At 46.8% G+C, this 23,784-nt stretch overlaps 1 protein-coding gene across 2 annotated transcripts in view; it reads left to right on the forward strand.

Moving 5' to 3' along the window:
* The window catches only part of RAB14 (RAB14, member RAS oncogene family), a 423,502-nt gene that overhangs the window by 164,414 nt on the left and 235,304 nt on the right, over nucleotides 1–23,784 (forward strand). For both annotated transcript variants that reach the window (XM_069609520.1, XM_069609521.1), the window contains one exon: nucleotides 7,774–7,840. In XM_069609520.1, the coding sequence (XP_069465621.1) occupies nucleotides 7,774–7,840 (67 nt within the window). The remainder of the gene's footprint in view (nucleotides 1–7,773; nucleotides 7,841–23,784) is intronic.

The raw sequence follows: 23,784 nt of genomic DNA on the forward strand, positions 1-23,784 counted from the left end.
TTCACCGGACCATCTGGAGATCCTGAATCAAGAGGTGGAAGCACTGCTGGGAAAGGACGCCATAGAAGCCGTCCCTATTCCTCAGGTAAACAAGGGTATTTATTCAGTGTACTTTCTTGTACCCAAAAAGGATCTCGCCATGCGCCTTGTTCTAGACCTGCGCCCAGCGAACAAGTTTATAAAACCCCAGAATTTTTGCATGGTAACACTGCAAGAGGTGATCCCACTGCTGAAACAAAGGGACTACATGGCAACATTGGACATGAAAGATGCATACTTTCATATTTCAATGTTGCCAGCGCATCGGAAATATCTAAGGTTCATGATAGAGGACAGGCATTACCAATCAAGGTACTCCCCTTTGGCATAGCCACAGCGCCAAAGGTGTTTACCAAAGTCCTGGCAGTGGCTGCAGCACACCTGCGCAGACTGGCGGTCCCAGTTTACCCTTACCACGACGTCTGGCTCATCACGGGGGACTCATTCAACGCATGTTTGTCGAACACCCAAAAAACAGTAGATCTCCTTCAGTCTGGGTTTCTCAATCAACAAAAAGAAATCCAGTCTAGTCCCCAGTCAAATAAAACAATTTCTGGGAGCTCTAATTCGGACGAAGGGCGGTCTCGTCTTCCCCCCCAACAAGAGGGTTCAGAACATGCTTTATCAGATCCCTCTATGTAGTCAGTCGGGAGGTGATGGTGCGCAAGTCCATACGCTTGCTAGGAATGATGGCGTCATGCATATACTTGGTTCCCCACGCGTGACTGCACATGGGTCCCATGCAAGAGTGGCTCAACAGCCAGTGGTGTCAGGTCAGCGGACAATGGGAAGATCTGGTAGTTGTCTCGCCAGCCCTTGTTCTCTCTGCAGTGGTGGTCAAGAGAAAACCTCTTGAAGGGGAAGACTTTCACCACCCCTGCAGTGGAAGCCACTCTCACTACAGACGCATCTCTGGGCTCACCTGCTTCAGCCGACCGCGCACAGTTTGGTCCCCTCAAGTAGCGTCCAACCATATAAACTTACTGGAGCTATTAGCGGTGTTCAAGGCTTTGAAGGCCTTTCAGGTGCAACTACAGGGGAAGACGGTGCTGATTCTAACAGACAGCACTACAGCCATGTATTACCTGAACAAACAGGGGGGCACTCACTCTCAAGGGTTATCCAAGCTGTCCCAAAACATTTGGAAATGGGCTCTCAAACATGTTTCTGTCGTCCCAACATGTTCCAGGAACTCCAATCTTCTGGCAAACGTGCTCAGCAGAGATTTACCTCTGCCCGAAGAATACGAATGGCGGCTATACAAAGACATTGTGTCCAACGTCTTCGCAGAATGGGGTTTCCTAGAAATCGACCTGTTCGCTACTCAGGAGAACGCCCAATGCCAAGACTACGCCTCCAGGTACCCCCAGAACCGATCCAAGGGGGAACGGTCTCTGGATAACATGGTTGGGGACATTTGTCTACGCTTTGCCCCCTGACTCCCCTTCTCAACAAGATAGTGCACAAGATGCACCAGGAACCAGTTACCATGATACTGGTGGTCCCCATGTGGGCCCGCCAAACCTGGTTCGCTCACCTGATGGAAATGTCCCTCTCCCCACCAGTGAAACTACCAAGCCAGTACAACATGTTGTCTCTGGACAGGGGGGAGACCCTACACCCATGCCCACAAACTCTGAATTTAGCAGCTTGGCTCCTGAGGTCATAGAGTTTGGACACCTGCAACTCCCTCAGAGGTGCATGGACATACTCAAGTGAAGCTAGGAAACCGAATACACGTTATTGCTATGCCAGCAAATGGAAACGTTTTGTCATCTGGTGCAATTCCAAGGGCATCAATCCCATCGATTGATCACCCACACACATTGTGCTGTACCTAACCCATCTGTTGGACACTGGGTTAGTCTACAATTCCCTAAAGTTTCATCTGGCTGCTCTGTCCGCCTACACCACATTGCAACAAAAAGTGTTGTGGTGGAAAATACTGGTGATTAAAGCCTTTATGGAAGGGGTTAAGAGGATGTATCCTCCCGTTTCTCACCCAGACCCTAGATGGGACCTAAATGTGGTTTTGACCAGGCTCATGGGAGCTCCCTTTGAGCCTATGCATAAAGCAAGTCTAAAAGATCCGACTTATAAAACGGCCTTCCTAGTGGCTATCACTTCTATCAGAAGGGTTAGCGAACTACAGGCACTTTCTGTTCTAGACCCCTTTGTTACAGTCCACAAAGATAAGGTAGTTCTGCGCACACATCCCAGATTTGCTCCTAAATTCATCTCAAAGGTCCATGTGAACCAATCAATCGAACTACCCACTTTCTTTCAGAACCCTACTAGCATGGCCGAAAGAAGCCTACACACACTAGATGTGCGCAAGGCAGTCATGTTCTACCTGGAAAGAACTAAACCACTGAGGAAAGCAAAGCAATTCTTCGTTTCTGTGGCAGCTGGTAGAGAAGGGGATCCCGTCTCTAAATCCGCTATCTCAAGGTGGATTGTCAAATGCATCACACTATGTTACACTTTTGCTAAGAGAGAACTGCCCTTCAAGCCTAGAGCACATTCTACTCGGGGCACTGTGGCATCCATAGCATTCATTGCAAATGTTCCCCTTGAGTCCATTTGCAAAGCGGCAACCTGGAGTTCTGCACACACCTTTACAAAACACTATTGCCTAGACACTCATTCTTGATTCTCAGGTGGGACAAGCAGCACTAAGACGTCTTTTCTCTACTGTTCCTTCTCACAACCCACCTCCAACTTCGGGTACTGCTCGCTAGTCTATGCACATCATGTGATTCTAAGCCGATTAACAAGCATCAGAAGACATGCATTACTTACCGTAATAGCATTTCTGATGATTGTATCTGCTTAGATTCACATGCGCCCTCCCTACCTCCCCGCTCTGGGTGGAAGGAATATAGACGTCTCACTACTTTCTCTCTTTATGTACTCACTCACTATAGCCTTGGGCTCCCGCATGGCAGAAAAAATCCAATCGGAGAGACCTCAGCGCGTGAGGGATTTTGGATACACTACACGTCACGATGGGGATAGTGTTACAGACACGCCTATGCCGACGTCCCCTTTCGGTCCCCGAAAGACAAGATGCAATACTCCGTGTTTACCACTGGATGTCGGACCATATGCAAAGCATGTGAATCCAAGCAGATGCAATCATCAGAAATGCTATTACGGTAAGAAATGCATGTCGTATTTATTCAGTGTACCTCATTTGTCCCAGGATGCTAGCCTATGGTCCCATTCTTTCATCGCTAAGATGGCCTTGTAATTCCTTTATGCTAGAACAAGATCTCTATCGAAGGAAGTGGTAGACTTTGCACACCATATTCAAATGTCTTAGGCTATCCTGCTTTCTCGATGAACCTGTGGCAGTTTTTAAACGCCAATGCCCTATTATCCAAGCAAGTTTTCTTGATGAGCATAAATCTTGGATGTTACATATTAATAAGAATCAATACGCCTTTGGGTGTTTAGTTCATTAGCCCCGAGTACCAATTCCGAAGCGCGAAGAAACTCTTGATACATATATTTCTAAGCATTTCATATTAGAAATTATTTCACGTTTGTTAATTACAGACCATCTAATTGAGCATCTGGTGTGCCAGTGATATTTATAGTAATATTCCGACTGACTCTCAGAGCCAGGAGACCAATCGTCATCTAGATCCAAGCATAACCTTCAGGGTCGGTTATCTTCTCGTTCTAGTACTTCCATAGGTTTCATACATGCGCAGAGTTCAAGAATCATCAAAATATAATCAATGTTTATAAGCTACATAGTATTAAGCTTTTAGATCGTTGGCAGTACGCCCCGGTGAGGCTCTCAAAGATTTTCACAGGGGCGAGCCGGTTATGCTGGATGGCATGTAGGGAGCATGCAACGTATTAGCACGTGTGGTGGTCCAGGTCTATTGTTCCACGGTTCAGGGTTGGTTTCGGGAGACAGAGGGGATGGTGAGGGTTTGGTACCCCTTGCTGATATTGTTTGGGCTGGAAGAGGAGTGGAGGTCCCTCATGCACATGGTCCACTTTTTGCTTTCAGTGGCCCAGGCCTGTCCGACGATCTCTTGGTAGAGAGGGCACAGCTGCCAACTGTGATAGTGATCCAGGAAAGCCAGGGAATTATATTTAATGGAAAATCTCACGGTAGCATTGCATGGAATGGGGGCAGGTATGGAAATGCAGTGGATGGGATTCTATAGGGTCTATGCAGAGTCTTGGAATTAACTGGTGTTGTAATCAGACATGGCAGGTCTGTATTGGGATAATGTGCAGTGCCCCACCCCTTAATGGCGGATGCCTGTGGCGCAAGGGGATGAGGATTCTGTGATGCTTTGGGCCCACTTCAAGGAGGCGCAGAGAGCGTCGCCCCTCTCTCCACATGTGCTATAGGTGCCAATAAAGTGCTGGTTTATGTTGTTCCGTACAGGGGCAGGGTTGAGGGCGGGGACAGGATTTTCATTGTAAGAGAATGTGTTTGAAAAATGAATACGTTTTGTTTTTTATTCCAAATTTGATGGAGTTTTAACATACAGAAAAACAACCCGTTACTCGAGTGGTTACTACTACCAATGTTGAACATCAGTATTGAGCGCATTTTGTAAGCCTTGGAAACGACCATAGGTCGGAACACGTGTCGGCTAAATAAGCGCAACTAATTTATATATGTTTAACCGTGATGTATATTTCTTGACTAGCGCATTAGCCCAGGGAGCAACCAGTTGAAGATCTAATTAGTTGAGACCAGATGGTGTTACAGATGGCTTCAATAATTCCAGTATCTGGATATGCAGTTGATTTTTTTGTGGATTTCACAAACAATTTGGTTGATGATTGGTCGCAGGAAGATCACATTGCAGTGGGGGTGAGGGGAGGGCTCTGTGGGGGAGAGCCTTATCAATCCCACAATCTTCCATGGGCTTTATCAACCCTAACCCAGGGTTTCCTGTTACCCGCCAGGTTGCAATGAAAGACCAGTAAAGGGTAAAGCCCTACTCTCTGGTTATATCCTCGTCTTCCAGTGAGGGCATAGCATTATCTACCTTACACTCTGTGGATTTCTAGGGAATCCTACTCGTAAGTCCCACAATATAACCAATGATGGTCATGGTGCCTTTCTCCCCTCACTTTTTTTCTCTACCTGATCTTGCCCCTTCTCTCGCTGTCTCTCTCTGGGATCTACTACTCTCGCCCTGTGTCCCTCCAATCTTCTCACACTCATCCCTTCCATCTCACGCTTCTTGCTCACTCCTGTCCTCCGACCTCTCCAATTGCAATTTCTTTTCTCATATTCAGTCTTCCTTGCACTTCCCCTTTCTACCACTCTTTCCACTAACTTCCCCTTCTATTCCTACTTTTTCCTATTCTCACATGCCTCTCGACTACCACTCTAACATACTCAAGTCAAATCTCAACTCTCAAGCTATTCTCATTTTCTTTCTCTCGTTTTCTGTTTCTCTCGTTTTCTCTCTCGTTTTCTCTCTCGTTTTCTCTTTCTCTTGTTTTCTCTTTCGTTTTCTCTCTCGTTTTCTCTTTCTCTCGTTTTCTCTTTCTCTCGTTTTCTCTTTCTCTCGTTTTCTTTCTCTTCAGCTCTACTTCAGTCATGCAAATGTAAAAATGTATTTTTTTACTTAAAACCACACCCCCACACCCACACCCACACCCACACACACCCCCCCCCCCCCCCCCCCCCCCTGCTCAGGGGCATTGGCTTATACGGCCCAGTCTGGCCGGCATTCACTGTGAGTGCCACCTTCCTTCAGCCCTGGGAAATCTGTGTGGCAGAGGTGCAAGATGTCTGATTGGCATCACTGCTTCTCCATGTGGCGTGCTCCCATGATGACATGTTTGATTCTAGGAACTGTGGTTCTGTAAGTAATCAGAAGGAGATTTTGTTGAGATGGTTGGCTAGCATCTGGCCTGGTGGATAGTTTTTATGATGCCACACTAGTTATAGTAAACAGGGAACTCTTGAAAGTTTAGCCAAAAAGCAATCAAGGTAGCAATGGAGAGCAGTCAACGCTAGAATTTCCCCAAAAATCCATTACTTAACTTGAAATACCTTGGGTCTTTAAGGGTAATTGGGTTTTACTTTCCTTTAATTGCTTCGTGCATTCAGAAATCGTTACAAGTTTGTTAATACTTGTCATTGAGTAGCTTAAGTGATTTCTTAACTGAGTCACTGCATGACTAAAGGGGTATACTACCCTTGAAATACTGATTAGATTGTAAAAGTATATCTAACCTGGTCTTATTCCCCAAAAATAGTATATTACTATCCTGAATGTATAACCTTTGGTTTGACTCACAAACCTTAGCTTTTGCCTTCCAAAAGCTAACCCCACTCAAAACTTTAGTTTCTTGCTGGCCTAGAAAGCTTTTTTGCTTGTCTCGCGGGTCACTAATCTTTTCCTAGAGAAAAGAGCTGTTCACTGGTTTGTACCTCTATCGGGTTTGTGTCTCCAACCATAAGTGGAACAAATCTCCTGCGTTTGAAATTGCTGGCAGCCATTTAGGTCCTGCTTCTAGCCCAGGAGAGCCATGTTACCATGACACGATTAGCTACCAGGAACTACATTTAGCTCCCCAGGCCAACTGGTGTCATGCAAACATAGCTATGTGACATTTATATATCTAGAGCACAATGGATTGTACATAAATGACATTTGCATCTCATGGGTCACTTAGATTTGTGGCACGCCATGTACTAGTTCCTGGTACCCCAGAGGTAGCTCCTTTCTACTGGTTGATGCCAGATAACCAGGAACTGGTTTTAACTCCTGCTCATCAAATCTCTATTTTGAACCCTACACCTTTAAGGCTGTGTTTGTCCTTCATGGCCTCAGCCGAGTCTATATCGTTTTCACAGAAAATCTGTTCATTTCAGAGCTTGTGCTCAACTCTGTTGTATCAGTCTGCATGAGCGTGCACTGTTGTCTGCTTTCCACAGAGCGCTGATTGGCTTGCTGGAGGTTTCTAATTGGGAACAAGTGTCCCGGCTCCATCTTGGCCCAGCTAACAGTTGAAAGGTGTTTGAAAGTCCCGGTTGACCAGAGTGATCAAGCTCGACAGCTATATTTAGCTAGCTGCTGTTTATGCTGTCCTTGGCGTTCACCACCTTAAATGGTGGCTGGGTTAAAAAAAAAGAAGTGAATAAACATCTCTGGAAAAGAGGCTTAACTACACCTATGGCACACACAATTCAAGAACTATAGTACTTTGTCTCCTGGCTCTGATGCACGCTCTAACCAACATTCTACCTGACAATAGCCTATTAAGTTATACTTCCTGTATATTGCTATGCATCACAATCCAAATGACAGGACAGTACCCGTCATATGCCAAGTCTATTGAAACATTTTTGACTTTTTGCGGTTTTGAATCAAGGTCCTGAAATGGTTCGGAGGATGTCGGTAATCTGCTCTTCCAGAGCAGTGGTGTGTGTCTTTGGTCACCCAATTATTTCAACTTCTTTACAAGAAAGCATTTGTGAACGAATCTCATGGGCCATTACACAAAGGTCCTGTTTGCATTTTCCTAATTACCGGACTACTCACGATTTACTTCTCATTATATTTTATGAATTGATAGTGATGTTGACTTGGTGTGTGAAACTCTTGAAACAAACTGAAATACATTGGGGAAGAAGGGGGTGACCTTGGATATTGGAGTGCATGATGAATAAAAATGAATAGAGGGAACAGTGACTTAACTCCTCAAATTTGTAAATTAAACCCTTCTATTTTTCAGACGAAGCACATATAACCATTTAAGCAGCTGGTTAACAGATGCAAGGAACCTAACCAATCCCAATACTGTAAGTTGTATCAAATTTAATTTCATGATTGTACACTTGAAGCATGGCCAGATAGCATCTTAACTAGAAGTCTGTATTAACTGGTTTCAGTGTTTTGTCCTGTCCGCAAACTATGTACAAAAGCTTTGCTTTTCACAACTGCTGAGGCAATGTTAAATGCCTGATTGCCATACATTCTGAATGCATAGGTTAATGTATAGTAGCAGTGACAGAATATGCTTTATTCCATTGTCATTTCATTATTATTTTTAAATCTGGTCCCATTTAGAAAGGAACATGTTTTCAAGGAAGCTTTGCAGAGTGGACATTTGAACCCTTGAAGGTGTCAGAAGTTGTGCAGGGCACTCGGGTAGGTTTTGGGCGGCTGTGCTGATGTAAGAGGGCAGGAAAGCACACACAGCAGGAAGCTAAACCTGAATGAAGAATAGGCAAGGTAATTCAGAACGACGGAACAGGAAGAAAGGACGGATCTCAACGTTGAACAAAAAGGGATGGGAACCATGCAGTGGACAAACCATGACGGATCACACTAGGGGTGTATACACAATTTGGACTAGAGACTGCCCACAGATATAAGGGAAGCTCAATGCTTCTGTACAAGTTACTTTTACAGGCACCACCCCTTGCATGCCCAAAGAAAGGGGAAGCAGGAATGGCTTCTGTGTCTGGACCCTAGGGCACAAAGAAGTAGTGTACTTACACGAGACAAGCCGGTATGGGTCCAGCCAGAACCTACAGCGAATGTCCTCTGAGGGAACAGAACGCAACACATTGTTACATTTAATTCACTATAGACTACAAGTAAAACAAGACAAGGGAAGGGGCAGAGATTGCCTGCTGGGTAACCCTTAGCAGCCAAACTCTGAACAAAGGAATAACAGAAGCACACGTGAGGACATGAACAGTAACATAAATGACTAGGGACAACTAGGCAGTCAAGTAAGCAAGGTTTTAGAAGGGGAAACGCAAGTAAAAAAGATTATATTTGCAATAATACAGGAGACTGGAACTGCAGACCGGTAATCAGGAACTGTAAATCTGGACTGCAATAACCAGAGCAGGACTGAAGACAGATAACGGGGAAACTGTGGCTCTATAGAGGGATAACGAGGGCTGGACAGAAGACTGATACAGGGAAACCCAGGACTGGAACTTGGAAGCTGAAGCCAGCAGACAGACTGAAGGAAAGGAAGAAGGAACAGCATGCAGGGAGACAGATAATAGGAGGTTGAGAGCAAGGGACTGCAGACTGGGAACAACGACTGCAACAAAGGAGCAGGGCTGCAATGCAGGAAGCTCAGAAAAGCAGGGCAGAAGACAGAGGAGAGTAGTGGGCTGCAAGGCAGGGAGCCCAGAGGAGCAGGGCAGAAGGGAGTGGCAGGGCTGCCAGGCAGGGAGCACCGGGCACTGGAAGAGGAGCAGGATCTGACTGCAACAGGAAACAGCAGAATATCGTGGTTCAAGGCAAAAAGGGCTGAGAGCAAACTAATGCAAGAGGCCTGTGCTCCTGCAGGCAGCTGCTTAAACACTGTCCTGCCCTGTGCTGAAGCAGACTAATTAGCAGCACCTGGAGCAGCACACCTGAATGTAATCTGCCTCCTCCCTCTCTGGTCCTGAGAAGGTGAAAGTAGCACTGATCTCTAGGTCTTCTGGGGATTGTGGTTCCTACACTGATGCATAGGAATAACCAGGAAAGGAGAACTGCCACAAGGTGCATTATGGGAATTGAAGTCATGTTTTCGGAAATACAGATTTCTGAAAGGAAATGCCAAATAATTATTTAGGGGCTTCTTTGAAGATGGTAGAAAATACCTTGCGGACAGCACTACCCAGAGGCAGAGATGCAGAAGCATGACTGAAGGATTCATAGCCAGGTTGTGCAAGTACTTTGTTTAGTATGGTATACCTTTATTCTGAAGCTTGTGAATCTGCTTAGAATCACATTCTTTGCATAGGCTGACATCTAGTGGTAGGTGCAGGGTATTGCACAAATTGTTTTTAAAGTTCAAAAAGGGACGTTCTCTTATCCCTATTGTGAAGTCTACTGAACCCATGATCCCTCGCGTGTCGATGTCCGTCATAGTTTTTTTCCACCATTGTGGTTGGTCATGTATACGCGCAGAGTCCATAGCACTGCCCCTTTGATAATTAATAACTATTGTCCTTTTCACTGTCGCAGTTCGACACATGTTTTGACGAGCATCTTTGAAGACCTTCGACTGTTTATGCATGAGTGTTCCCTCCATTGACCTTGATCGGACCACTTTAAAGGTTTGTGTGTGGGCTACTTCTGTCATTGGCTAGTGAGGGCAGCTGCTCTTACCTGGCTTTTTGGATAAGAAGGGGACCCCCCTGCACCAACTCTTCAGAGATCCTGGAGAAACCTGAAAGAGCCAAGACTTCTATCCAGCTATGAGACCTGCAAAGAAACCGGAGACCCGTCGGAAGGATGCCTGGCTACCAACCTCTGCTGCTGTCCTGGAGCAGCCCTGTCTTGCTGACGATCTTTAGCAGTCCTGCGAAGGAGCTACGACACTGGGAGTGGAGGGAACATCCATTCCTGACATCTACTCGGTACCCTGCAAAGAAGAGCCTTCGGAAGTGCCCGTGACCATCATGTGGCTGACCAGCTCCGAGTTTGGGCTACCGTGCTGCTGACGTCACCGTTCCGAGTTCTGACCTGGAACTTTGGGGATGCTCGGCTGGCCCTACAAGACTTCTGAAAGTTGGGGCTACTTCTGTTAGCTAGTTTAACTTGTACTCTGGCAATTATAACCTTTCACTGGACCCCAGAGACACTTCCTGCACTTTTTTCCTGCTTCAAAGAATCTGTGGAACTTTACCTGAACTATTGGGCAAAAGGCCCCAGACAACTTAGGGCTGGACATTTTAAGTTGGGTATCAGTCTCTGTGGACCTAAAGTGCATAACATAACCCTACATTTTCATTGCAGGAGTTTGTATTGTACAGTAGGTCCTCTGATATGTGAATGTATACATGTAATCTATTTTGATAGTGTTGTGTGGTAACTACCTGCCAGTAGTCATTTTTCTACAATGTATTTGGCCAATAAATAATTGTATTTTTATTCATCCTGTCTTAAGTGTAATCTGTGATTCCCATTTTGTGAATTTATTGTGGGCCCTTTACAAAGCTCACCACCTCTGAAGAACTTAGCCTAGACCGCCTGTCACTGCTACCTGAACTGGTTTGGCTACAGCTCCCCAGAGTTGTCCCTGTCACAATTTAGGTTGGCCTGCTATACATCTGTCCACCAGTATAGAAAACCAGTCCTAACAAAGACCCAGAAGCAATTTTGTTCCCACTGCCAGAGACCCCTAAAACAGGTACTTGGACTAGACAGCATTTTGAGGACACAAGTTTCCTCATTTGTCACGTTTATGGAATATTACACTGTTTAATAGAAAGCACTTGTTTTAGAAATGGGACAACTCTAATCAAAGTCCCCAAGGCATCAGACTTCTACACATACTATTATTGACATTACCATGCAGCATCATCATGACACACAGTGCTCTCATGACTCCTTTTTCTAGCTTGATTTAAAGAGGTGTGGGGTCAGGACACATGATATGATGACTCGGATGACCCCCACTGAGTATGACCCAAATGATGCAGACATCAGTACTATAGACGCTCCTGATGTTACATCTGAGGCAGGTCACTCCATTGGCAAACCGCTTTTGTTTAACAGGTTTCTTAAAAGGGCTGCAAACCATTTTAATATCCAGACTCAGAGGGAAAACACTGATTTTGTGGCCGAGATTTTTCCTCTTCTGCTATCAATTAAAGAGTTGCACCATAGTTAGTTGCGCCTTCATTAACTTGTGCAGGGAACCCCAACATAGAAAACATTTTCAAGCCAGCACCATCGGACCCACTTTACATTAGAGGTTATGTAAAGCCTCATTCGCTTGTCGTCACCACAACAAGCAAAAGAGCAGGTAGGCCATTATCCAATGCTGAGGCACCTCCAGGTAAGCAGTGCAAAAGATTATATGCCCTAGGCAAGTGAGTGACCACTTCTAGCATAGCTAACGCTTTATTTGCTAGTTCTAATACACAGTGGGATCTGATATAAAAAAAAAAAACGCTTAAACCAATTGGATCCCCATTACTCAAGGTTTCTAATAAAGAGAAACAGGAAGGCCAAAATATTTAAAAAATACTCTTCAGCAGACACCTTTTGCAGAATCCTAGCAGGAGGCACATTGGTCAAACACCATACATGGCTTTGGAATTCAGGTTTCAAGCCCGAAACACAGGCAACCCTAATAAATATGCCTATTGAAGACTGTCCTCTTTGGGAAGGCATTGGATGACCGTTGGAAACTACAAAGAAAGAACATGAAACCTTAAAGACACTAGGGCAGATTTCAGATAAAACCCTTAATTCTTTGTGGCACATTTAATACTCTGCATTCATTTCGGAGCCATGGGTACACAAGAGCCTCAGTCTGGGTTTGTAGCCACTTCATCCTCAATATACAGTCCTCAAAACCAGTCTTCCTCTTTTCAAACCAGTTAAGAGCTTTTAATAGGTAAAGGTCGAGCCAGAATGCCTCTTAGAGGCTCTGCTGCCCCCTCCAGCAAATTGCGTTCTGGCCCAGGTACCCTCCCATGCTTCCCCCCAGTAGGGGGCTGTGTAACACTGTTCACCCCCGCATGGGAGTGGATAACATCAGATCAGTGGGTGCTAACCACTGTGGCCAAGGGATATTCGATAGAATTCCTAAAAGACCCAGCCTCTATCCTCCTTGATCAAGAATTTCTGCAGAACATCACTTGATTTTAGAGCAGATTCTAAGACTGCTACAGAGCTGGTTCCATTTCTAGAGGAAGACTAAGGTATTTATTCAGTGTACATCCTTGTTCCCAAATGCGCCCCGTCTTAGACCTGCGTACTGCAAACATGTATGTCAAGCCATAGAAATTCAGGACAATGCTGCAGGAAGTAATCCCTCTATTGAAACCAGGGGATTACATGGCAATATTCAACATGAAAGATGCAGACTTTCATATTTCAATGTTGCCAGCGCTCAGAAAATATCTAAAATTCAAGGTGGGAAACGTACACTACCATTTCAAGGTGCTGCCATTTGGCATAGCCTCATCGCCATGAGTGTTAACAAAGTTCCTTGCCGTGGTACCCGCACACCTACGGTGCAATCCATTCCAGTGTACCCTTACATAGACAACTGGCTAATAACAGGGGCCACCTCAGTTGTGTCCGCAAAATACTCCACAAACCGTCAACCTGCTTTATCAATTGGGCTTCTCAATCATCAAGGAAAAAATCAATTTGAATGCCCAACCAGGTAAAACAATTTCCAGGGGCACTAATTCAAACAAAAGACTGTCTAGCCCTCCAACGAGAGGGTGCAAAACATGCTTTTTCAAATCCCACTATAGTCACTTGTCTGGTAACCGGGTGAAAGGCCATGCACCTTCTAGGAACAATGGCACCTTCCATTTACCTTGTACCACACGCCCAGTTGCGCAGGCGTCCAATGCAAGAGTGGTTAATGAAACAATGGTTGCAAGCAAACGGTCTATGGGACAATATAGTGGTGGATTTGCATCCTAATGTTCTGTTTCTGCAGTGGTGGACAAAAGAGAACCTTTGAAAGGGCAAGTCATTCAACATCCCTGCCATCAAGGCTACCCTTACTACAGACACATCGCTGTCAGGGTGGGGAGCTCATTTTTTCAAACTGCACAAATCAGCCCCCTGTCAGGGAAGGTAAGAGAATTGATGCTATGTCTAAGAAGGTATTTACCTTTGGCAGCATGGCGCTGAAGGCTATCGTGGCCAGTGGCTTTGTCGAGTATTCTTTCAGCCTCTGGAAGGCTGTAGAGCAGGCCGCTCAATATATCCCTGAGGGGGCAGATGCAAGACTACTGTGTACAGCTGATGGAAGATGGCAAAGAGGTGGCCAGGCAGTTGCTGCAAACAGGCCTGGACGTGGCTGACTGCGTGGGCCGTTCAATGGCATCAGTTTTAGCATTGAGGAGGCAGGGCTACTTCTGGTCTTCAGGCTTTTCCCCAAATGTCCTTAACAGACTTCTGGACATGACCATTGAGGGTGAATTCGTTTTTGGCCAGAAGGCTGACTACCCCCTAGGCCCCCTGGAAAAATGGAAGGTGTCGAAGATTCTTGCAAAATCACTGGGCCTAGCTGCACAGCCGGCCAAACCCGCCTTTTGCTTCGCCTCTGGAGGTAGAGGCTACAGGCGTTATGTGCCTTACGGCAGGGAAGTGCAGCTCACGCAATGGCAGAAGCGTTTCTTGGGGTCTGGAAGGGGCAGCAGGACTTCAAGAGGCCAGCCCGCGGGGGGAGGTTCTGCCCTCTAAGCTGCTTTATTTTTTATATTTAATTATTTTTTTTCCCTCTCACAACTAACCGGTTAGTGGACAGCTGTCTGAGCACGGGCCCCAATGGCAGGAGATTACCTCATACGCCTGGGTACTGGAGCTCGTGCATTGGGGCTATTGTCTACCTTTCTTAAGGAAACCGCCGTACAGACCCCAACCACCTCAAAGTCAACCGGCGCTCCAGGAAGAACTGCAAGCCCTGTTGTTGAAATGTGCCGTGGAAGAGGTACCTCCTGAGCAGAAAGGACTGTGTTGGTATTCCCGTTATTTCCTGGTGCCCAAGAAATGAGGAGGTGTCGTCCCATTTTGGACCTCAGGGCCTTGGACAGGTTCCTGAGGAACGACCAATTCAAGATGCTGACGTTGAGAGAAATTCTCCACGCACTCGAATTGCAGGACTGGCTGGTGTCAATAGATCTGCAGGATGCTTATTTTCATGCGCCGATACTTCGAAAGCACAGGAAGGTCCTGAGGTGCCTCATGGGGGACAAGCACCATCAGTTCAAGGTGATCCTGCGTCCATATATTCCCTTTACCTGGATGACTGGCTGATCCGAGGGAAGTCGGCGGAGCAGGTCTTGTTCCACCTGGAGGACAACTGCAAACACCACCTGCCCCCCATAGCTCGCAACACTTTCCGAGCGGGGATTGCTGGGAAATCCCCCGCCTAAGTGCTTTACATAGAACCTATATACATACAATTTTGCTCACCCCTGAAGTGGTACTAGTTACTGATCCCTGAAGGATGAAAGGCTGAATTGTCTTTGCCGGGATCGGACCTGCAGATCACACACAGATTGCAGCGAGCGCTCAACCTGCTGAGCTATCTTACAGCTATGTGTGTTCAGGTGCTTTCCATCTAAGGGCTAGAGGAGATTTCCCCAGATATTAAACAAGGAGATTGCTATTTGTCTGTGTGCCCTAAAACGGATTGGTGATCTTGGAGGACTTTAGGTAGGGGTAGTTTAATGAGCGGGTACTTTCTCTAATATATTTGTTTCAAATGGGATATTGCCATCATTCTTTAGTATTTCAGTATGTGGGTAATTTTAGCTTTGTTTAGTAGGGAGGGGACTGACAGTTCAATCAGGCATTGTACAGGGCAGGGGTGGAGGATGGCTGCATACAGTTAGAATCTTTTGTTCCGTTAGAGAGACTGGACAAGGCCTGCTTTGCAATACCAAGTCTTGAATCTTCCTGCAGGAGTGATGCTGGCCCACCAGACCTCCTAAATCTGCCTGCCTAACAGTCTCTCAGCAGATATAACTACGAAGCTGGCAAACCCAAGGGGAATGGAGAAAATAAAAAAAAATGCAGATCTTCACTGGCTCACTGATGCCCTCTGGTACAGGATAGATGCTGGCCTCCTCAGTGTCTGTGATATCAGACAACAATATATATAGATTACAGTTACTATCTGTTCAACCTGACTCTAAAATGTTACTATTTTGCACCCCTTCCCTTATACCTGCTGCCTATGCTTGTTTGCTGATAGGCTCTTTATATTGATTGCAGATGAATATTAAATTACTCCTTTGTTCTTTAGTCACTGTCTGTCTCTGAACCTTGACTGCAAACTTGAACTCTTACTTCAATTGTTAATTGTTTCTCACTCTCACTTGTTTGAGAATTTCCATATATCCATCAAGTGTCTGAATTCTTTGACTTATTCTACTTCTTTATTTAGTCTTTTCTTTTTTGTACATTACTTCTTGAAACTATATTTCAAATGGATTGTGTCCTCCCACGTATTCCTCATTTTATGATATTCGTATCCCAGCCCTGCTGCTTCGGAAAAATGTTTTCACCAGAGGGCTCTGTGTTCGAGGCCGTGGAGTCGAAGTCCCTCGAGAGCTGCCGTCGAGCGTCAACGTCATCCGCTGTATAAAGGTCTCGAGCAGCGCCGTTACCTCAGTTCAGTTTTCCAACGCAACTGCTTTGTGTTACGAATGGCGAATCAGATTTTTACTCCCACCGCACTCAAGACAGGGTTAAAAAAAAATGGCAGAAGTGTGGTAGGAAAATTTCGATAACCGACCCCCATCAGAATTGCCTTTGGTGCCCCAGCCCAGACCATCAGGTTGACAAGTGCGGTTCCTGTCAGGCCATGTCCAATATACTCTTAGGGAACGTAGAGGTAAGTTGGCGATGGGGGAGGAAAAATGTAAGTCTTCTAAAAGACAAAAGGATTCGGATGAATCCAGTCTAAAATATCATCATGAGTCGAGGAGGTCGAGATCGAAGAGTCGTACGAGGAAATCTTCCTTGTCTTCGACAAAAAAGCAACATCACAGGTGGTCTTCATCCTCGGAGAGGAGAGTAACTTATCCATCAAAGCACGATTCCCCAGAAAAATGGGAGGCCTTCAGGGCTTCAATGCTTAAAATATTCGAGAAAACGGCCCAGACCCCCCTCGAAGTTGCCGCGTGGTGATCATGCCTCTACCTACTCTAAAAGTGACAGAGGAAAATCAAGATATAAACACGCAAGAGTTGAAAAGGAGTCGAGAGTGTCTTCAAGGGCAAGGTCCCAGACGCCTTGTACTAAGTCAAAGCCTCTGGGGCATAAATCGGGGTTAGCGGAATCAACATTGACGTTGAAGCCTAAACTCGACACAGTCGACGACCATAGCGTCAAAGCCGTTGACTAAAATGATGTTGACACCTTTGGCTGTATCGAAGCCTTCGACAGCATCAAAGCCTCCTTCTACACCGTCGAAGCCACCGTCTTCTCTTTCGATGCCTTTATCGAGGACTTCCATTATCCATACCTAGGTGAATTCCACCTTCTTTGCCTGAAAAGACCTTCCACCCTCAACCTAGACAGGAATTGTTCAGGTCCATGTTATCCATATATGAAGAACACTCCTCTAAAGAGGATGTCAATTTAGCTGGAGTTAGTTTTGGAACCAGAGAGGTCCCTGAAGAACTAGTAGACTCAAATTCTAAATCAACAGATCTTTGACTGCCTCCAAAATGCCAGTGGCTTAGACACTTCACCTGAAGTGGATTTTGAAAGACCAGACCCTACAGATCCTGCTGATCCTAGTTATTGGAACCTTATGGGAAGGGTCATTGATTTTATGGGTCGGAAGGCAGCTTCCCCAGATTTCGACCAGGGTGACATGACTGACATCCTGATTAAAGGTCCTTTAAAAGATCCTGTTCTGCCATTCCATAAAGCACTGCAAGAAAGAGTGATGGTTAATTGGAATACTCCTGATTCAATTTCAGCAGTGAATAAGAAACTTGTACCAAAATATACACCATCTTTATCAGACCCAGGGTATTTATCTAAACATCTCTCCCCTGAGAGTCTAGTGGTTCAAGCTGAAACCGCCACTAGGCAATCCGTCTATACCACCAGACAATGATGATAAAATTGATGCTTGGGCCCGGAACGTTTTTTTTCTTTGGGCAGCATGGCCTTAAATCGACTAATGTCACTTGCACTTTAGCAAGATTTACATATACCCTGTGGGACTGCATGTCATCAGCGGCTGAACGCATCCCGGAAGGTGAGGAACGGGTGGTTTCCTAGCTATAGTAAAAGATGGTAAAGAGGTTATGGAGGAATGCCTTCAGTCAGGACTGGACACTGCGGATAGTGTAAGCCGGTCCATGGCATCTAGCATGGTCCTGCGCAGATTTGCATGGCTAAGGAAATCTGGCTTTGCACCTGATATGCAATCCAGATTACTTAATATGCCCTTTGACGGCTTGAGGTTGTTTGGCAGTAAGGCGGGGCGAAAGCTTGGAGAAGTTGCAGACCTCAAAAGCGGCAGCAAAATCACTTAGTACCGCTATAAGGCAACCTCAACAACAATCTTAAGCAGGCTCATCTTCCCGGAAGAGTCACCCTTTTCGCTTCTATTTCTCTTTTGGAAAAGGGAGAGGGCAGGCCAGTCAGAGTGGCCAACAGCGAAAACCCTTTCGTGGTGGAAAAGGGAGAGGTGCTAGAACAGCCACAGAAGCGGCTAATACCTCCTCAGCCGCTGCAAAGCCACTTGAGTTCTTCACCCGCAAAACACTGGTGGGAGGCAGAATCACTCAGTATCTGGACAAATGGCGGGGCATTACGTCAGATACCTGGGCACTATAGATAGTGACCCATGGTTACTGTCTTCCTTTTCATCAAAGACCTCAAGATCATCCACCGGGAGCGAACTCTGTAAAAATTCCAGACCCGCTCCTTGTGCAGGAGATTTTCACCCTGCTAGGGAAAGGTGCAATAGAACATGTACCTGTAGCGGAGAGGAACAAGGGTTGGTACTCCCCCTATTTTCTCATCCCCAAGAAGGACGGAAGACCCATCTTGGACTTGAGAAGCTTGAACAAGTTCCTCAGGAAGGACAAGTTCATGATGGTAACACTTTCTCAGATCCTTCAGGCTCTTCAGTTTCAGGACTGGCTGGTTTCATTGGATCTTCAGGATGCTGACTTTCATTTGCCAATCCATCTGAAGCACAAAGTACCTGAGGTTCGGAATTGGTGGTTCTCGTGATCAGTTTTGGGATTTACCATTTGGGCTGACCTCCGCCCAGAGGGTTTTCACCAAACTGATGGCGGTGGTGGCAGCTAGTATCAGAAGAAGGGGGGATTCACGTTTACCCTTATCTGGATGATTGGCTAATCGGGGCGAGTTCACCCGAACGAGCCCAGGAACATCTGACCTTGACCTGCCACTTACACAGTCTGGGCTTCTCCCTCAATTACAAGAAGTCACAAATTATTCCAAGCCAAAAACTCCCAATTCATCGGAGCAATCCTGGACACTTCCTCAGGGAAAGCCTTGCCTCCCGAGGAGAGAGATCACCACATTCTGCAGATGGTAATGAAGTTTCAAAATGCCCAACATCTACCGGCATTCGACTTTCTAAGGTTGCTTGGCCTCATGACATCTTGCATTTTTTTGGTGCCACAGGCCAGATTGAGGATGATATCAATTCAATGGTCCCAGTTTTCGGGGGAGATGTCAGATCTTCTACAGGTCTCGACCAAAGTGACTCAAGATCTCCTATGGTAGGCTTGCAAGGAGAATATCCTAAAGGGGAACCTTTTTGGCAACCATGGCCGGAGATAATGGTAGTGACGGAGGCCTCACTCATGGGATGGGGAGCCCACACCAACGATCTGACAATCAGCGATTGTTGGTCTCCATCGGAGTCCAAACTACACATTAACCTTTTGGAGCTGAGGTTAATCAGTCTAGCGCTGAAGGCTTTTCTGCCCTCTGTACAGGGAAAGAATGTCCTGACAATGACGGACAACACTGTGGCCATGTACTACCGCAACAAAAGAGGCGTAGGATCACTTCCACTGTGCACAGAAGCAATGCAGCTCTGGTTCTGGGCAATGCAAGAAGGAATATCTCGATCGGCAGTTCACCTAGCCGGAGAGCTGAACACGGCAGCGGACGCTGTGAGCAGGCAGAGCAGTCTACCACGAATGGGAACTAACTCAGGAAGTCCTTCAAGAGATCTTTGCCCTTTGGGGAACCCCTCAATTGGATCTGTTCGCGACCAGTGCCAACTGGAAGTGCAAACTGTACTGCTCAAGGGAATTTCCCCCAAGAGGAACTCTAGGGGACGCGTTCGTAGTGGACTGGGTTTTGACACTACTTTACCCGTTTCCTCCTGTCCCCGTGATTCCTCAAGTAATGGGGAGGTTGAGAAAGTTAAGGAAAACCATGATCCTAATTGCCCCGGATTGGGCCAGGAGGACCTGGTACCCGGACCTTCTGGACATGTCCATCTGCCCTCCAATACGTCTTCCACAAAGAGAGGATCTTCTCTTGCAAGAGGAAGGTCGGGTTCTCCATCCAGAGGTCCGAACACTCAGCCTTCACACATGGTTTCTGAGAGGCTAAGATATAAGGATTGGGACCTCCCGGATTATGTAATGGAGATTTTGCTTTCGGCCAGAAGGCCAGCAACAAAATCCCTGTAAAAGTGTCGTTGGAACAAGTTCAGTAACTGGTGCAGGGATAAGAATGTGGATCCATTTCTTTGTAATGCTCTTTGGGGCTCCAAGTTGGTATTATAAAAGGATATTTGGCAGCGCTGTCTATCTTTAAGCGCTCCTCGGAAGAGGTGTCCTATTTTAAAATGCCCTTAGTCATTCAATTCTTGAAAGGGCTCTTGTACCCTCAGACACCTTTTCAGGTGCCCATCTGGGATTTGATTTAGTCTTAAAATGTCTTATGAGTGCCCCTTTCGAACCTTTACATTCTTGCCCATTAAGACTTCTTACTCTGAAGACAATTCTGTTGGTGGCTATGACATCACCCCGCAGGGTAAGTGAGTTGCAGGCACTCTCTTGTAAGCCTCCTCACACCATTTTCCATAGGAACAAGGTTATTCTAAAAGTCAAACCATCTTTCGAAGGGATTGTGTCCTCCGGCGTATTCCTCATCTTTGATAATACGTTTCCAGCTTGCTGGCCTCGTACATTTTTTCTGTAGAGGGCTCTCCGCGTCGACGTCCGCCGAGTCGATGTCCCTCGACGGCCACCGTATCGGCGCTGACGTCACCATGCCCATAAATAGCCACGCGCTGCGTCCGTTGCTCAGGTCCGTTTTTTGCGCGTGGGGCCTCGGAACGTCGTTGCTCAGTTCAGTCAGGATAACTAAATATATCTACTCGAATATACCTTATCGTTCTCGATGGCTTCTTCATCGGAACCGACGACGCCGCGATCCGGCTTCAAGAAATGTCGAGACTCCGGTAAAAAAATGTCAATAACGGATCCACACAGGATCTGCTTGTGGTGCTTGGGATCCGAGCACCATTGCTCGGAGTGTGAGGACTGCATGTCCATGACGGCGAAAGCCTTGAAGGAGCGCAAGGGGAAGCTCGAGAGAGGTAAGTCTGTCAAAACCTCCTCGAACGTTTCGTCGGCTGAGTCAAGGCATTCGTCTCCTCGCCGTCGAAAACATTCCCATTCTAGATCTCGAAGTAGCTCCCACCATTCGTCGAGATGAAGACACTCAAAAAAGAGACATCGAAGGTCGCCTTCCTCGTCGTCTTCTGTGTCCCCAGAAAGGGTCTCCTGTCCCACTAAACACGGTTCTCAAGCTGAGTGGGAGGAATTCAGAAAGAAAATGTTAAGCGTCTTCGAGAACGCGGCCTCGACCCCCTCGAAGACAGCTGAGGGTGATACCCCAGGTGAAAAACCCAAAAAATCAAACCGCTGCGAGTCGCAGCACCCGGCGAAACATTCCACCCGAGAGCGCCATGAGCCATCGGTAAGAAGGCACCGTCTTCGACGCCGTCGTCGAAGATTCCTTCGACGCACGGATCGGTGCCATCGACGCCGTTGTCGAAGGGTTCCTCGACGCATCAGTCGATCGATTCGACGCCGATGAAAGAGAGGACCAAGGCCACTCCACAGCCAACAGTGATTCCAAGGGCCTCCGGCACGACGCCGAGACCGTTGTCGATGCCCTCGAGTAGGATCCCGATCCTCTAGAGTTCTTCGAGACCCCTTCCAGTTTTTTCGACGCCGTTCTCGGCGCCTTCAAAGCCTGTTACATCGGCGTCAACGACATCAACGTTTTCTCGCCCAATAACGACGTGTTTGGCTCCTTCTGCCTTAGAGATGGGTTTTACACCATTTCAAAGGTCAGAGTACCCTGGACTACCTTCAATTTATGAAGAGGAGGAAGATTCTGACCAGGAAACTTTCGGGTTACAGAGGACCACACTGCCTATTTCAGAGGATTTCACCTCTGAGGAAAGAAGGCGGAAGGACCTACAGGAGCCACTACATGAGGCAAGTGGGCTTGACACTTCCCCAGAAGTGGAATTTGTTAAGCCAGACCCAGGGGAACATGCCGAAACACCCTATAGAACCCTGATGGCAAGAATTATTGAATTTATGGGTTGGTCTGCGCCTTCACCTGTTTTTCAACAGGATGACCTAACATGTATTAGACAAAGGCCCACAGGAGGACCCGGTGGTCCCCTTCCATGCAGCCTTACAAAGGAAAATTGCATCTAATTGGGAAACTCCTGAAGTTATCCCTGCGGTCAATAAAAGATAATCAACCAAGTTTAGGGTAGCGGCTGCTGACCCTGAATACTTATCAAAATACCCGACCCCAGAGAGCCTGGTGGTTCAAGCGGCAACTTCATCTAGCAGTAGGACCGCTTACCCTACTGTCCCACAGGATAGAGATGACAAGACAGCAGCAAAATCTTTAGGAGCTGCTATCCGCCAAACTCCTTTTCGCCCCTCAGGAACCTCTGGGAGAGGAAAGTCCTTTCGCTATTATTCCGCATTTGGGAAAGGCAGAGGACAGCCGGCTCAAAGAGGCTCAAAGAGGCCAAAGGAGATCCACCCGAGGTGGACGGGTCAAAAGTACTAAGACCGCAGCAGCAGCAGGAGCCTCTTTACCCTCGGCATCTGCATCAGCCGCCCCCAAACCATTCTGAGGCCTTCCCACACAATACACCTGTAGGAGGCAGGTTAACTCACCATCTGACGGAATGGCCGGCTATAACGTCAGATGCTTGGGCATTGGAGACAGTTGCCCAAGGTTACTGCCTACCCTTTCTACACATTCCTCAGAGTCATCCACTGGGGAACAGCTCTCCAAAAGTTCCATATCCGCTCCTCTTGCAGGAAATTATAGACCTGCTAGAGAAAGGTGCCATAGAACCGGTACCTGTAGCGGAAAGGAACAAGGGCTGGTACTCCCCCTACTTTCTCATACCAAAGGACGGAGGATTGAGACCCATCCTGGACTTACGAGAATTGAACAAGTTCCTCAAGAAGGACATGTTGAAGATGGTAACTCTCTCTCAGATCCTTCAGGCCCTCCAGCTCCAGGACTGGCTGGTATCGCTGGACCTTCAGGATGCTTATTTCCATGTGCCAATCTAAGGAGGGAAGGGATCCACGTCTACCCCTACCTGGACGATTGGCTGATCAGGGCTGTATCTTCGGAACAGGCCCAAGCCCAGCTAGATTATGTCTGCCACTTCCTTCACAGACTTGGCTTCTCCCTCAATTTAAATAAGTCACAGATGATATCATCACAGAGACTCCAGTTCATTGGAGCGGTCCTGGACACTTCCCTGGGAAAAGCCTCGCCACCAGAGGTGAGGGCTCAAGATATTCTACAGATGGTCACCAAGTTTCAAAATGCCCAACGTCTCCCAGCCTTCGACTTTTTGAGGTTGCTAGGCCTCATGGCATCCTGCATCTTCCTTGTGCCAGAGGCTCGTCTGAGAATGAGATCTCTTCAGTGGGTACTGAGAAGTCAGTGGTCGCAATTCTCAGGGAGAATGACATATCCCCTCCGGATTCCGGACAAGGTAGCCCGCGACCTTCAATGGTGGGCCTATCCAGAGAACATCTTGAAAGGAGAACTGTTTTGGCAACCATGGCCGGAAATAACAGTAGTCACAGACGCCTCACTCAGGGGGTGGGGAGCCCATGCCAATGACTTGACCATCAGCGGTCGTTGGTCTTCATCGGAGTCCAGACTACACATCAACCTATTAGAGCTGAGAGCGATCGGACTAGCGCTGAAAGCTTTCCTA

Source organism: Ambystoma mexicanum, chromosome 8, assembly GCF_040938575.1.
Source record: "Ambystoma mexicanum isolate Mex_15411 chromosome 8, UKY_AmexF1_1, whole genome shotgun sequence".
NCBI classification, from domain to species: domain Eukaryota; kingdom Metazoa; phylum Chordata; class Amphibia; order Caudata; family Ambystomatidae; genus Ambystoma; species Ambystoma mexicanum.